Source organism: Electrona antarctica (assembly GCF_951216825.1).
Source record: "Electrona antarctica genome assembly, chromosome: 9".
NCBI lineage: Eukaryota > Metazoa > Chordata > Actinopteri > Myctophiformes > Myctophidae > Electrona > Electrona antarctica.
This window is the reverse complement of record NC_136790.1, coordinates 26,849,684-26,865,336: the sequence shown is the minus strand read 5'-3', so window position 1 is coordinate 26,865,336 and position 15,653 is coordinate 26,849,684. Positions and strand designations below refer to the sequence as shown.

General features: G+C 42.0%; 1 protein-coding gene across 1 annotated transcript in view; it reads left to right on the top strand.

Annotated features, from left to right (window-relative positions):
• Positions 1–15,653, top strand: part of cntn6 (contactin 6) — a gene marked incomplete at both ends in the record, with an annotated part of 65,378 nt that overhangs the window by 7,377 nt on the left and 42,348 nt on the right. Inside the window, 8 exons of the mRNA XM_079510627.1 lie at positions 396–571; positions 1,833–1,928; positions 4,090–4,293; positions 6,065–6,167; positions 7,170–7,354; positions 10,346–10,488; positions 11,366–11,495; positions 11,954–12,104. Of these exons, the coding sequence (XP_079366753.1) occupies positions 396–571; positions 1,833–1,928; positions 4,090–4,293; positions 6,065–6,167; positions 7,170–7,354; positions 10,346–10,488; positions 11,366–11,495; positions 11,954–12,104 (1,188 nt within the window). The remainder of the gene's footprint in view (positions 1–395; positions 572–1,832; positions 1,929–4,089; positions 4,294–6,064; positions 6,168–7,169; positions 7,355–10,345; positions 10,489–11,365; positions 11,496–11,953; positions 12,105–15,653) is intronic.

Sequence of the window (15,653 nt, the reverse complement as noted above, 5' to 3'; positions counted from 1 at the left end):
CAAGTAATAATGGGTAATGTGACGTCTCTGGCAATCTCAAATCTTTATAGTCACAGGAAATAATTGGCATAAATCAAGGATAGGAGGATATTTCCAATATGACAGCTAATAGACAGGCTTAATCAGGCCTAGATATGAATGCTATACAGTATGTGGAAAGTGGATAGTCACCATTAACGGTGGCTCCTGTGTTCTTATGAAGATTGAAGATGGCTAACAACTTACAGTATCAAACAAATAAAGACATGCATGTTCTTCCATCAGACGAACCTCTTCAGAATCTTCAATGGCCCAAAACCCCTCTATTTCAGAGGAGTTTGCATTAACGTTATTCTCTCCAAACCACCTCCAGAAATGCAGAAAGTGCGAACTAACATTCTCTATCCTGTGTGCAGGTGGAAAAATAATGGAAGAGCTATTAATATAGAGTTGGATCCTCACTACAGCCTTGTAGAAGGGAACCTGTTGATCAATAACCCTCATGCTATCAACCATGGAGGAGTGTATCAGTGTATATCCACTAACACATTTGGGACCATTGTCAGCCGGGAGGCTAAAGTCCAGTTCGCATGTGAGTAGATTCTTACCTTTATTTTGAAATACAGTTGGAGGCCATCGATATTGTCCTTTTCTTTTTGCTGAGGTTTGCGTGATCTGCGCAAAAGGACAGTTAACCCATTTTGGGCGGGAACCCCTTTTGGTGTTTTAAACATTATGTTATAATTTAGCTATTGAAAAATAGCAGATCTACAAGCTCATAGCGCGCCACCGAGTGGCGCGCTACGAGCTTGTAGGTCTGCTATTTTTGAAAAATCGTGAAAATATTTATTTCAGAAAACATTTCAGAAAACATTTTTAAAATTTTGAGGTCAGGCCTAAATGGGTCAAATGATAAGGGACAATATCGGTGGCACCCAACTGTACATCTTTTCCACAGCTAGCTAGCTACATAAGGTTGTGAATAATCTGATTTATTTTGTATGTTTTTATTAAGTTAGTTGAATCAGCATTTTCCATTAATTTAACTGTACACAAACTGTTAGATACCTGTATGGCAAATTCATGAACAGTGATTTTGTCTTTTTTTTAATGTAGTACCCTACTCGTATAGTACATAATATATATATAATTTATGGCATAGGCCCCTTTGACAAATATAATTGCATACACTACATTTTTGTTTTACATTTTGAAAACGTGGTCTGGGATTCCCATGTACATGTGTGCCTTGAAGCTATATTTTAAGTAATTATATCGTCTTTGTTGCAAGGATTGGATTGGGGTAAGTAGGTACTTGTACATCATGTCCAGGGGTGTACTTGTACAGCTGCCTCACGCTACAGAAACAGGAGATAGGCTCCTGCCCTATGGTCCTCACGGCTTGGCAAGGCTTACTTACTTTGTTGCATGCATCCATTTACTACAAACTAGTCCTAGTGTACACTGTGCTGTGAGTTAAAAATCAGACTTATATGATGTGTATGTCATGTATTGCATTACAAATTTTATAAAAGAATTACAGTACATTCAGGTATTTCCAAGTATTCCAGGTTGTATTTCTAATTAATGTTTATTCAGCGGCGTAGTGTTTAATGAAAAATGAAGGTAATCTCTCAAAGAGGGTCATTTCCTGGTCACCTGTTCTGTTCCCAGATCTCTCATTTTCATTGTGATATTAATAAGGACTCAAGGGCTTGACTTCCCCCTAATGTGAACAAATGGGCAAGAAAGTTACAGCAGAAAGAAATGCCCTCACCTGAGTATTATCTTCAAGTAAAAGTGGGTTAGCTGAAAGTTAACAGAAAGCCCTGTTGTCCTTTATATGCGCACAGTTCTGCAGAACTTCAGCAGGAAGCCACGGAACACGGTGTCAGTGAGAGAAGGTCAAGCTGTGGTTTTGCTGTGTGGACCTCCACCACATAATGGAGGTACAGTATGACACTTTGTCCCAACTCTCAATGCGTACAGTACTACTGTCCTCCGCTGATCCAGATTCCTTCTAACCTTAGCAAACTTTGTTGTGCCTCCCTGTCACATTCAATTCTATCTCCCTAACCCTCTCTTTGTTTTTATTTACCTCACAGCCCCTTCCCAGACTCTCCTAACAATGTCTTCCGCCTCTTATCTGTGAGACAAAGAACTTTTGTGATTGTTTCTGTCAGATCAGCCACTGTTCTTGCACCTGAAACCTATACAAACCCAGACCATACTTTCCTATCTATAGTTTGTTGCTTCGCACTCCTTAACCTTGAGCCCACTTTTCCCCTCCAATCCACATGATCTGTGACCATGCTGTCATCCATAAAGCCTTGAGTGCTCTACTACCCAACTGTCATTCCTCTCAGTATGGGCAGGTTATCAGTGGGTAATAAAGGCTGCTGGTGGCCGAGGCAGCATTTATCCCTTGGCGCAGCTGTGAGTCGGCTGTGTGTCTGTATGCCGCTGATTAGCAGACTCTCAAAGTGGCCTGCACTCCTCCAGACATACTGTGGCCACGGGCACAATTTCACGCCGGCATACCAGCCTTTCTCGGCTCTCTGTTTCGAGCGAATCGTATGGCCACAAGGGATTTCTGATGGCACACTTTGCGGTTCGCCCTCCAATGCACCCCAGAAAAGCTTCCATCCATTTATTTATTTTACAATCCAAATGTTGTTGTTTTTTGTACGGGGTGGCCCGAAGATGCAAGCCGTTAATTTTGCCCAAATGGAGTTCTGCATGTCATCTAATATTTTCTCAAATATATTCCACACAATTCCAGACTGGCCTCCGAGTACTGACGTTGCACAGAAGCCATGCCATTGTGAGAATGCCTTGTATTTATTCTTAAATCGACATTATGACACGCACATATTTTAAGAGGGAGAAAAGGATAATTTAATAAGAGCTGTTAGTGTTTGTTGCCATGGGCTTTAAACAATGTCAGATATCGTTGATGTTACACGTCACAATACCGTGCATCAAAAGGGGATTCATCTGAAGCTTCTGTGAGCGATCAATACGTAAAGTGGTCTAAAAATGAGAAACATTGAGAGTGAAACTCTGTCAGAGGACATACGATTATGTGCCTGCAAGTCCTCTGCTGCTTTGAGACTGCAGCTTTTAAGCAGAACCAGTCTATGATACTCCCTAATCATGAAAGGTCTGTCAGTTTCTGCCCTGACTTTCTCTGTAATGATTTTAATTCCCTGTTTTCCCTCTAGGAAGCGAGTAGGGTTTTAAGTATCTGTCTGCCCAGTCAAAAGGGATGACTGCAGGATGTCATCTGTCTCTTCCTGTGCGTGCGTGTGTGCGCGTGTGTCATCTAGTTGTCAGGCTGCCATCAAAATAAAATAAAACTAGTAAACTGTGCACAGGTCTCCACCAGGCTGGGTTGCCTACCCATGGACTGCAAACCTTGGAAGGCAGTCATAGCCACGTGGAATGGGATCTGAAAAATCAAACTGGCCGGGGACTACAGTATATGATTATGAGTAAAGGCCTATTCATACTTTTAGGTGATAAGGTGACCGCCGAAAACTACAACATCACGACAATTACAACATCACCCAAACACATCTCTCTGTTTTTACTAATCATCGTTTCGGTGGTCACTCACTGGCACTGGTCACCTTATCACCTACAACTGGAGTATGACTAGGCAAAGACAATCTAAGGAATCCAGGGAGAAAATATATGTATTGTACCAGCTATTGTTCAAGAGTTATTGTCCAAATGTTGAGTGGGCTGTTGTAGCGCCGCCAACATGAGAGGTCAAGGTTCTTATTTTGCCTATTTTGCGCGTGGGTGCAATGTTGCGCAGCAATCGCTGCGTTCATGATTTGTGGCATTTTGTGCACAACGAGCCACTCCGCAAAGCTTGGAAGTCATTATTGTAGCCATTGGAAAGGAATATGAGAAATCTGACAGATAAATCTTGGTCACATGGCTACAGAGATAATGGTCATGGTAGAGTATGATTTTTTTTTACAAAAATCGGACTCCTGGTGTGGCTATAATAGGCGGATGTTAAAAATAATGCCATAATAATCATAATTCTTTGTGGTCAGTCTCTGCTCCTCTGTTGTTGTTGTTTTTGTTTTTCAATAGAGATCAAATATTCATGGATTTTCAATGGACAACGCAGCTTCCTGCTACAGGACACCCGGCGCTTTGTGTCCCAGAGGACTGGCAACTTGTATATTGCTAAAGTGGAGGCTTCCGATGTGGGGAACTACACATGTGTGGTGAGAAATATGATGACCAATGCCAGCGTGTTCAGCTCTCCAACCCCTGTGGTCCTACGGAGAGACGGTGAGCATCCTCCTTTGCAGCGGTGGACAAAAAATTACAGAATTAGAATTACAAATTACATAAAAAGTACAAATTATGTAGTGAATTTTATCTCAAATATCAATGTATTGCTGTATTAGAACATTTCACCCCAAATTTTAATTAAAGGACAATTACTGGTCGGGGTGCGATCGTAGTGAAGATGAATATTCTGTGACTACTTAAAAGGTAAACTCTGTCAACTCCCTAACAGAAGCAGACTCCAAGAACCTAATTACTAACCTAACCAACAACCTGCCTAACACAGCGTTCAGATGTACACTATGGCCCTAACACGTACGCTTAACACAAGAATCACAAACCTATTCCATCATCCTAACTTCAGTCCTGGGTTCCATCCAAAGTCACGTTAAAAGCAACAAAAAATCCACAGATACGCAGGTCCGTCTCGCGTGGCGTAGAAAATCCCCAGACTTTTCCTCACCAACCACCCTCCAACGTCTGGCGCCATTTGTGATGTGTCTTTTCCTCAGGGTTCTGTGGAGATTTTACTAAGTTGCTTTTGGAATGAATATGGAGATCCAAGCAGGCACATAATCCTTATTTCCGTTTATTGGTCAGCAATCAGTTACAGACAGGTTACAGATATCATCGTTCCATCGTATTGAGGCCTGCATCTCATGCAGGGCCCCCCTTGTCTCTCTCTCTCTCTGTCTCTCTCTGTATCTCACTCACTCTCTCCTTACTGATTCCCTGCATCATGTCTTATACATTCTTAACATGTGGGTGTCGCCTTGTTCCTGTGTGTGTGTGTGTGTGTGTGTGTGTGTGTGTGTGTTGTTGACCCTCAAGGCTTAGTCAACAAGCTACCACAGAGTCAGCAATCAGTCACCACAGCAGGGGTCCTTTTGTAAAAGGACTCCTGAGTGATAAAAGTCACTGTCCTTACTATAGGACAGGAAGAACTCACAGCTGTTTGTAAGCTGACCATCCCAAGTGTCCCTAGGCTTAACTCTTCACTCATTGAGACTCAATGTGACCTCCTAAGCCAAAGTGTTGTGTACAATTATGACATATGTTGAGATGCATAAGCTATCAAAATATACATCAGTAACAAATATGAAAAAAGACTGGCAGTGGCTAAAGGCAGCCAGAAATAAATCTGGCATTCACTGTACAGTAAGTACAGTACAGTACTCAAGTAAATGTACATGTTACTGCCCACCATCGCTCCTTTGGCCTCCTGCCGGGTCCTGTCTAGCCTGCCACCTCCTGCTTATCTTGTCTTGTGCACTGAACTGACTTGTACTGTAGCAAAGAGGGCAAGACGGCAAGTTGAAAGAGATAGTCTAGACTAGAGCGTAACACTGTTTGTTTTTGCTTCTGCTTCACAATGATGACTTTTTCGGTGTTAACAATCTCTGCACTATACCTTATCTGTGCAAGAAAAAAAACTAAAAACATTGTCTGCATGAAAGCACACATACATGCATTTTTTTCGACAAACACTGATGCACGAACGCACCTTCTATTGCTCAAACAAACAGCACAAGGCTTGCCCCACATAAACCCCATCAGGACTAGTTACAGTACATGTACCACTTAAGACTTAAGCCAAGGCAGATGTGTAATCCAAACCCATTCGTGCACTATGCCAAATGCTGTTGTAAACATCATCAACAGACATGTTCACGCTCTGCACAGCTCTGTCACTCTTCTAATATGAAATGTACAATGTAATGTGTGTGTATCGCGCTTTGAGTGATGTGGTTGTCATCTATTCCTCATGTAGCGGTGATGGGGGAATATGAGCCAAAGATTGAAGTTCAGTTTCCCGAAACCCTTAATGTCTCTAAAGGATCGTCTGTGAGGCTGGAATGCTTTGCCTTAGGAAAGTAAGTGTCAAAATCAGCACGGCCAAGCTGTTCGCCCCTATCATGTTCAAGTGTCAACTTAATAAACTGACCAGACTTCTTCCATTAAGCCTCCCATATACTACAAGAGTTTTGACAAGATTCTGACATCCTCTCACACTATAAGATTTTAAAAAGACTTTTCAAAGACTTGTTTTTAAAGATTTTTCAAAGGTTTCCATCTTGTTAGACGCCTCTTTATAGCCAGAATGAGATTGCACATGAACTCTACAGCCGCAAGGAGACGCTCCAACACAGATACAATGAACTACTCACCTAATGCCGCGGGGGTTCCATGTTTAACGTACTTCCAAAGTGTGGACATTGTTTAAGTCACAGATGCATGGTTCTAATATCATAAATATATGAACTCTGGCTAAAAGCTTATGTGGGTTCTTGTTTACTTTTAGCGCTCCGAACGGCTTGTCATGGCAGCATGGTTATACAACCGAAACGGATTTCCTCTCGCTCTTCAAAATAAGGGCCACTTGTAATGATTAGTCAACACTAGTTTTATTTTTAAGTCTACGTGGACAATGTTTACGTCATTGTACTCATTCAGACCCGGCCCGAGAATATCGGAACAGAATCGGAGTCTCATGTTGCGGTAAAAATCGGGTCAAATTACCACCTGATACCTGGCGATCGAGTAATGAGTGCGATGTGACTCGTCTTGACTGTGACCATTAAATCGCTTTACCCTATACAAATATCGTTGTCCAACCATTTAAAACAACTTTAACTCTACTGTCCCTATTCTGGGGCAAATATGATTGGAGCTTGAAAAAAAATTGATTGATTGATTTTCACCAATTTGGTGAACATTTCCGATCTACAGTACAAGCTCACAACAGCGCTGTGAGCTTTAATGTACATCAGATGTTTTAGCAAAGATATTTAGTGTAGGTGGAAACGTGGAGTGGTCCTAAAAGGGTTGTTAACAAGCAAATGGCTTACATGATGTTTCTTCCCTGACCTCCGCAGCCCAGTGCCTTCCATCTCGTGGAGGAGAGCTGATGGAAATCCACTCCCTGGCAAGATCAAAATCAACCACTCCAACGGAGTTCTCGAAATACCATATTTCCGCCCGGAGGATGCAGGGATGTATGAGTGTGTAGCTGAGAACTCCAAGGGAAAAAATCTTGCCAGAGGACAACTCATGTTCCAGAGTAAGAATCCTTTATTCATTTATTTATTTTATTCCATTCCTGAGTTGATGGCTGGTAATCTATTTCAGGTGCCTGTGTACACAATAGAATAGAATGCAATGCAAATTATGCAATACAATTAAAACTAGAAAAGTCGCAATTTTAGAAAAAATGCAAAGTGTGGTTGCCGCCATCGCTTATATAGGCCCCTCCCACAAGCTACGTGTGTGGGTGGCTGGCTGGCTGGCTGGCTGGCTGGGTGGGTGGGTATGAGCACGAAAACAGCATGGTTGTTTTTCACCACCTGTGCGCAACCTAACACACACACACAAACACACACGCACGTATTAACTGTATATATGATGCTTTCGGGTGTGCCAGTACAGTACAGTACAGTACAGTACAGTACAGTACAGTACAGTACAGTACAGTACAGTACAGTACAGTACAGTACAGTACAGTACAGTACAGTAGTAGAGGGTACAGTAGATGGTCCCCCACACGGTAACTGTCATTTCTCAACCGTTTCGGACGCGGGGCGGCACACCGGAACCGGCCCGGCCCCCTGGGCGCGTTCCTGGGGGTCTGGCACCCCCCACCCCCGGGGACCACCACATGGTAACTCTGTCATTTCTCTACCGTTTCGGATGTGGGGCGGCTCGCCGGAACCGGGCCGGCACCCTGGGTGCGTTCCTGTGGGTCTGGACCCCCCCCCGAAACCCCCACGATACACATCCAATGAAACTTTATCAGAGCTACCCAAAGACACACAACTGATGGAAATAAATCAAATTCAATACAAAAGTGGAATTACTGCAGGCTTTATTGCATAACATGCAATCCAATGAGTTTATCAACAAATGCTTGTACAGTATTTTCATCACCACACAACTTTTCCCCTTTCATGTCAACACGTACAAACACACATAGCTGGTCCTGACCTCCCTGGAGCCCTAAGCTAAATTCTGCTAAGCGGCTGTCCTACCTGACCTGTGAGCCATGTAAACCATTTGCTATAGCCACACAGTCACACCTGACTGAGTCTCTGCGTGATGATCCAGCATGTCCTCTATTGAAATTATAGATACTGTTATTATTTTATCAGCTGCATCAGGCCCATTGAATCCACCCAGATTAAAATTTACAGTATATAAAGTACATTTTCAAATATGCAATTCTATTTATTCTCACTTGAATATATTTACTGAGAGATCAGAGATGTGCATCCATAATGCCCAGCTAATCATACATTTAAATTCAAAATTCAATAGTCATTTAGGGCGGCTGTGGCTCAGGAGGTAGAGCAGGTCGTCCAATGATCCATGGGTCGGCGGTTCGAATCCCGGCTCCTCCTGTCTACATGTCGAAGTGTCCTTGGGAAAGACACTGAACCCCAATGTGCTGGTTGGTACCTTGCATGGCTTCCGCCGCCATCGGTGTATGAATGTGTGTGTGATTGGGTGAATGTAATGCACAATCTATGTAAAGCGCCTTGGATAAAGGCGCTATATAAATGCACCATTTACCATTTAAATCTAAACCTAAACCTTGACTGAGAGACTTATAATCATTGCCTTGTTTCAAAATGATGTGCTCCTATGAGGAGTGCCATCCTTCCCATTATTGTCTGGGTTGGTTCCCCATCCACACAGAGGTTGGATGGGGAGATTATAGCTTCATTTCATGCAAGCGCATATGCATACAGCCCTGGAAGTGGCTGGCAAGCAAGCAAGTCACAGTTAGACCAACAGACACACTGCCCAGCTCAGTTAGTAAGACCAGACACACTAGAGAGGGATGCACTGCAAGCTGGCACATCAACACAATGTTACTGTCATTTACTGACAAACTAGGAGAGGAGCTCAGCAAACACAAGTTCACCTGATTGCTGTTCCCACAATACAGTGCACTCTCGTGGCGTTTCTTCTTTTCTTTTCTTTCCATTACCAAATGATACTTCCACTTCACCCTCTCATCAAAGTTGTAACCCCTGCTTTGACTTGAGGGGAAGGTGTAATTTGCTACACAACTTGCATAGTGACTGTATAGGACTTCCTGGCTCTAGTTGTGTCCATCACAGACACATTTATTTTTATATGTTGAGGTACGTAGCACAAAAAAATTGGTGATTTAACCTTTGAAGAAATCAGGAATGTTCAAAACAATTTATTGTCTTTAGTTTATAATAATACATCTGAAATTGAGGTTACATCTGGGGTAGAAAGTTATAGAGTGACAGCTGCCACCCTACTGTATATACCAACCTGTAGAACCACCACTGTTGACAAAATCAGACAGCCTAGCCTACACATCCATTTGTACATTGGGTTTTGCATCACTGCAGAACAGGTGGGTACACCAATACTGACAAAGATTTGCATTGTTGCACTTTAGGCAGCAGTCTCACTCCATCATTATAAGCCATGTTGAGTTTTTGCATACTGCATAAGCAAGCAGATCGGTGTACAAAAAGCTTTGAATAGTGTGAGCTTCACAGAAGCTGAACACATACTAAACTTACGAACAATCATCTTAGTGTGCATATACTGTATAACATTGAAATTCCTTCAGCAGGGAGGTTAATTGCAGTGAAAGTTCAGCACAAGGTGGCACTTTCACTCATTGTGGTTTTTGACCATTAATGTTGAAATGAATGTTCCATCTGACTTCTTCATGCTAAGGGCACACCACATCATATCATATCTTATCTCAGGTACTATCTCTATCAGGTACTGTGTAAAAATAAATATATATTTTTTGTTTCCTTCCTTCTGTTTTTCTTGTCTGATCCCCACCCCCACCTTCCCTTCCTGTTTTCACTCGGTACAGCAGGGGAACACATAATAAGTAGTCCTTAAAGGTAGTTGTATTCCATTGGATAACCTTCTCTTGTCAGCTCACAGCTCACGAATCCAACTCCTTGTTTGCCCATTATTGACTCATACATCACAGATAAATATCTTTATCACCAAATGCTATGCTTATTACCTGAATATGTGTTCCATTCTACAGATGTTGAACATCTGCACTGGGTCCAGACACTGAAAGATGCACATATGGCTATTGAGGCTAATCTGCATTGGGAATGTAGAGCCCGTGCTAAGCCTAAGCCTACATACAGATGGCTAAAGAATGGGCAGCCACTCGCAACAGAGGCAAGTCAACAGTGACATTGAGAATATCCTGTCAAGTCTAGAGTTTCCTATATAAATAGCCACTGTAGCCTACCTGTCTCAAGCCATTTTCATCTTAATATCAAAAACACTACACGAAATGTGATCTGCTCCATAGAAATCAATCAATCGGCTGTTGCTTAAGCTTAATATGCCTGTTTTATCTGATTGTAATAAAGGCTTCAAGTTAGCTTATAAAGATCACCAGCACTAGCACTCACTTTAAAGTCCTTTTAGGATCTCTATTCTTACTAAAATGGACCTGAGTTACAACGGAATTAGAATTTTTGTGTACACCAAATCTCTCTCTAAAAGCTCACAACGCAATGTGTTGCGATGCATTGTGAGCTTGTAGATCTGCTATTTTTGTGTGGTTAATAATGGTGATGACCCAGACCCAGCAGCAGCAATGAACAAATGTTTTGGTCCATGGCCTTCCTCAATGTGATTGTTCTGACGTAGTACAGTAGCAGACAGTTTAGATGGTAATCTTAACGGGTGACTGTGATATGTTATGGCCCGGGACATCTGTTGATGGTTACTACAGGTATAGTATTGGGAACATTGTGAAATCAATAATTATTCAGAACTGGTAGAACAGGTCAGGACAGTTTTGATAATTAAACAAACCAACAACATCGGATTTATTTGCTTTTAAGAAGCCTTATTTATTATCAAAATAAACTGACACATACTTTAATCTGGTAAAAAAAAAAATAATAATAATAATAATATAGATAAAATAGTTTGATTTACCAAATAAATGTTAATGTTAATTTATTTATATTGACATTGAATACATGCAAATACATAAAATAATTCAAAGATCAAACATTAATCAAAATTGTAATATTTCCAGGGAAGGGTGCATGTGGAAGATGGGATATTGGCCCTATCCAGCATCAGTCTGACAGATTCCGGCATGTATCAATGCCTAGCCGGGAATGAACATGGATCTATCTATGCCAGCGCTGAGCTCAAGGTTGTGGGTAAGCACTGGCAGTTTGTTTGCTTAGCATTGTTTACAAAGACATGATCGAACCACAGACAAGGCCATCATCCTGTGCACACCAATCATGCTGCCAATAGAATGAAAACACTTCGGACAAAACTGTTATAATGAACACAGAAAAATGTGTGTGTGTGTGTGTGTGTGTGTGTGTGTGTGTGTGTGTGTGTGTGTGTGTGTGTGTACCATGGAATGCGATGATTTGATTGGCTGAGATAGATAGATGAAGATATATGATGATGTATGATAAGAGCGCTCCTCACTTCACACCTCACAATCTCCCTAATTGGCTTGATACATAAGTGTTGCCCCTCCACAAAGCAAAGCATTAATGGCCTTATGCCCCGTGCAGATACAAAGAAGCTGGAAAAATAAAGCATGCAAAAAATATTTTTGAAGCAGCAATATTTTTTCACTGTAAAGGGTATGTTTTCTCAGCCTCCCAGCCGGACTTCAGCAGAAGCCCCGTAAAGAAGTCCACTCTGGTCCAGCGAGGGGGTGAGGTGGTCATGGAATGCCGTCCCCATGCGTCCCCCAGGGCCACCATCTCCTGGCGGAGAGGAGGCGAACTCCTGAAGGACAGCAAGAGGTAGGGTACAGTATTATATGCCTCGCTGCTCATGCCTTTAATAGCCTTTGGTTAAAGGGGCTTCCCTTTGTATTTATGCTTATCTCTGGGGCTCATTGCTATTTATGGATCTCCTCAAGGGTATGTTGGATGTCATTGTTGTATAAGGTGCCCCTGTTGGCCTAAGTTTCAGTGGATTTCTAAGAAGAGCACAATGTTATAATATAACATTGTTAGAAATCCATAGCCATATTATGGCTGGCATTGTCTGCAGAAGGTTTAATGTTGTACATTCACAGCTGGATATAACACTACATAACACACTAACACTACATTCACATGAACTACGAGACAGTCCACCTGTCTTATAATAGAGCAGGGGTTCGTTTTTGGCTGGGGACCCCCGTAAATGCTTTGGCCATGTCTCACGACCCCCGCCCTGCCCCCCCTCCCCACCCCCAATACAAACTGAAATAACCTTAATCATAGAGAAAATATATCATAAATTAATACTGAAACCAGATATAAGCATTAAGGAAAGTTTATGCATGCACTATGTGTACTATGAAAACTCGTCATTTCCATTTTCCAGCCATTCAGTTGCGACTTGAGGGGTCGCGACCCACGGGTTGAGAACCCCTGTAATAGAGGGTATGCGCGTGACATCATCATCAAACCCGGAAGTTATGCAGGAACACCTACGGAGTGGCAAAAAACTACTTTCTGGCCTTCACAGCCCATGCATCCAAACAGAAAAGTCCTATCTGCTCGTTTTTTTCCATTCACCTTATAGAGGGTATGCGCAATTGCGCATACCCTCTATAATAATAATAATATCTAATTTATATAGCGCTTTTCTCTGTACCCAAACTAAAGTCGCTTATATGGAGGATTAACTCAATATGATGAGGAAGGAAACTTACAGTAGCACTGTATCTCGTTCCCCAAGTTCTTCATGTCAAAGAGCTGGATGCAGAACAGAGATCCAGTGCAGACAGTCTGTCTGCAGAAACCTCAGCTCTCAGAGAGGCAGGATCTGACAGTATCCCCGAGTCAACATCGTGAGGCGTCGACACATGACACACCACTCATTAGGATTTAAGGCCTAATCTCAGGCAGCAGCTCTGTGCTTGTCTGTGAGTTTCCGTACGCCGTGTGGGATGCCTGGCCATGCAAGAAGTAATAGTTCAAGTTCACTACAAAAACAAGTCACTTCATGTGTGTATAGTGAAAGAGGAGGGGGAGTAATTGAAGCCACGCTTCACCCTGTTCATGGTAACATTGTGTGGGTTCAGGCAGCTGCCTGGGGAGAGGAAAACAGTATAGACAATGCTTGGCTGTGTCACTGCAGGCATCCATATCCAGGTGCAAGCTCCAGTCCAAGCTGTGAGTGCACAATGTCTGCAGACAAAATCAACAGTAAACCTCAGACTTATCAGTTTGACAAGGAAATAAACAGAAAGTTCCATTTTGCCCAGCGTTAGAGAGGGATTGCACCTTGCAGCTCGAGGCCAGTTCTGCCCTGTTGAGTGTCCCTGTACACTATGCTCCAAGACTCCTCAGGTTCTCTCCATTTAAAGAGCTAGAAGTAGGTCACTGGAAATTAGGGAGCGCAGCACCTGTGATTTTACTCCCATGTGCAGAGAAGATCAAGTGGGGTAACACCTGCTATCAATCACCCTCCCCAGTGGACTATGCTGAGAGAATAGCTATTGTCCCTGATGCTGGCATTGTGTAGTTCGCTTATCCCAGTGGGGTAATGTTGGGGAATTGGGGAATTGGGGCACGCAGTGTGTGTGTGTGTGTGTGTGTGTGTGTGTGTGTGTGTGTGTGTGTGTGTGTGTGTGTGTGTGTGTGTGTGTGTGTGTGTGTGTGTGTGTGTGTGTGTGTGTGTGTGTGTGTGTGTGTGTGTGTGTGCATGCTTTAATAAAGTTTAGATTATTATTATTATTTTATTACCCTTATTATTATTATTATTATTATTATGTATTCATTTTTATAAGAGAATGCTTGGACAAAATACCATGTCTGTGGGGCCACCTTATGTTACGCTGTCATATTCTATCCAAAAACATATGATTGTTTGGGGCTCCTACAGAGAGGGTGCCCTACTACTGTTCTGTATGTCTGTATTGACTGATTGTAAAGAGGATTGTGTGCATCCTCACTTGACTTGGAACTTGTCATTACAGACTTGCGACTTAACTTGATACTTGCCAAAATACTTCAAACCAGCTCTGGTAAATAGAAATATTTAATAGTCAATTTTTCTCCAACATCCATCCATCAAAGTCAAAAGCCCAGATGTTATTTTTCTCTGAGTACACCAGTGTTTCCACTGTGTGTGTTCAACTGCAACACTGACAAAGCGTTTCAAAGACAGCAATATTTCTTCATAATACATTAGAAATAGAGCCCAGTCAGATGCATTATGATTGGGTATTAGCTATAACTTCATAGGGTAATAAACAATAACCTCAACGCTGAAAAGGATTGGCGTGCATAGCACATATTGGCACTGTGCAAATTGTGTGCATGCAGAAATCATTAAAGTGTCATGCACTTTAACTTTCCTTGAGCTTGTTTTAGCCAGCAGTGAGTGTATTCAGTATTCAAGGAGCACATGACCATGTTTCCAGGCTGTTTCAAATATATGCAGTTAAAATCCCCTGCCTCAGATAAGACGAATTCCAAAATCATATTGGATGAAGAATCCCATATTGCATTGAAATCCAACTTTCAGCCTTAAGCTGATTGCCTTTAAACTTAATTTTCAGTATGTGTATATTTGACAAATTGTCATGCTATATAATTGCAGAATTATATTTCCCCATAGGCCATATGTTCTTTCATAAATAGCATGCAAAATGATCATAGAAGTCATCCTCACAATCTAGCCTGCATGTTCACTTAAAGGGATAGTTCACAATTTTTCCCGTCCCGTGGTGGGGGTTCTGCTCTGGTTTTGGTGAATATTAAGTAGTTCCGGTCATTTTGTGGGGGGCACTGGGGTCACTTATTAAACGCAAATTAATCCACAAAACTAACGTAATTAGTATTGTTGACCTATTTCTAAAATATTAGCGCAACTTTCGTTCAACTTTGTGAACAAAAGTTGCGCTAATTGATTGATTCACATTCCATCCTCAAACGGACATACACACAAAGCTGTGCATAGGAGGGGCTAACGCCCCTCAAAAATAATAGTAGTAAGAGCAGGCAGCCAAAGCTCAGCAACTACCTGATTTGGCAGTTGATCAGTAATATAAAAGATCTTGCAAAGTGTGGCTGCCCTGACGTAAGTCATGGATAGCAGCTCTTGAGATGCAAGGAATTTAAATAGCTTACAATATATGATACGTATATGGATCAACATTTCACATTTGTGGTGCCCCTTGTAAGGCTGCACAATATCTCGTTATCGTATTGTTATCGAGGTACTGTATGAACATGCACAATATCAGTATCGCAAAAAACGTCAATATATCGTCCACTTCTAAAGCCAGCAACATCCCTCTGTTTTAGCCTGTGCCCCTCGTAAAAATAAACCAAACTACGTTTCTCCCTCTT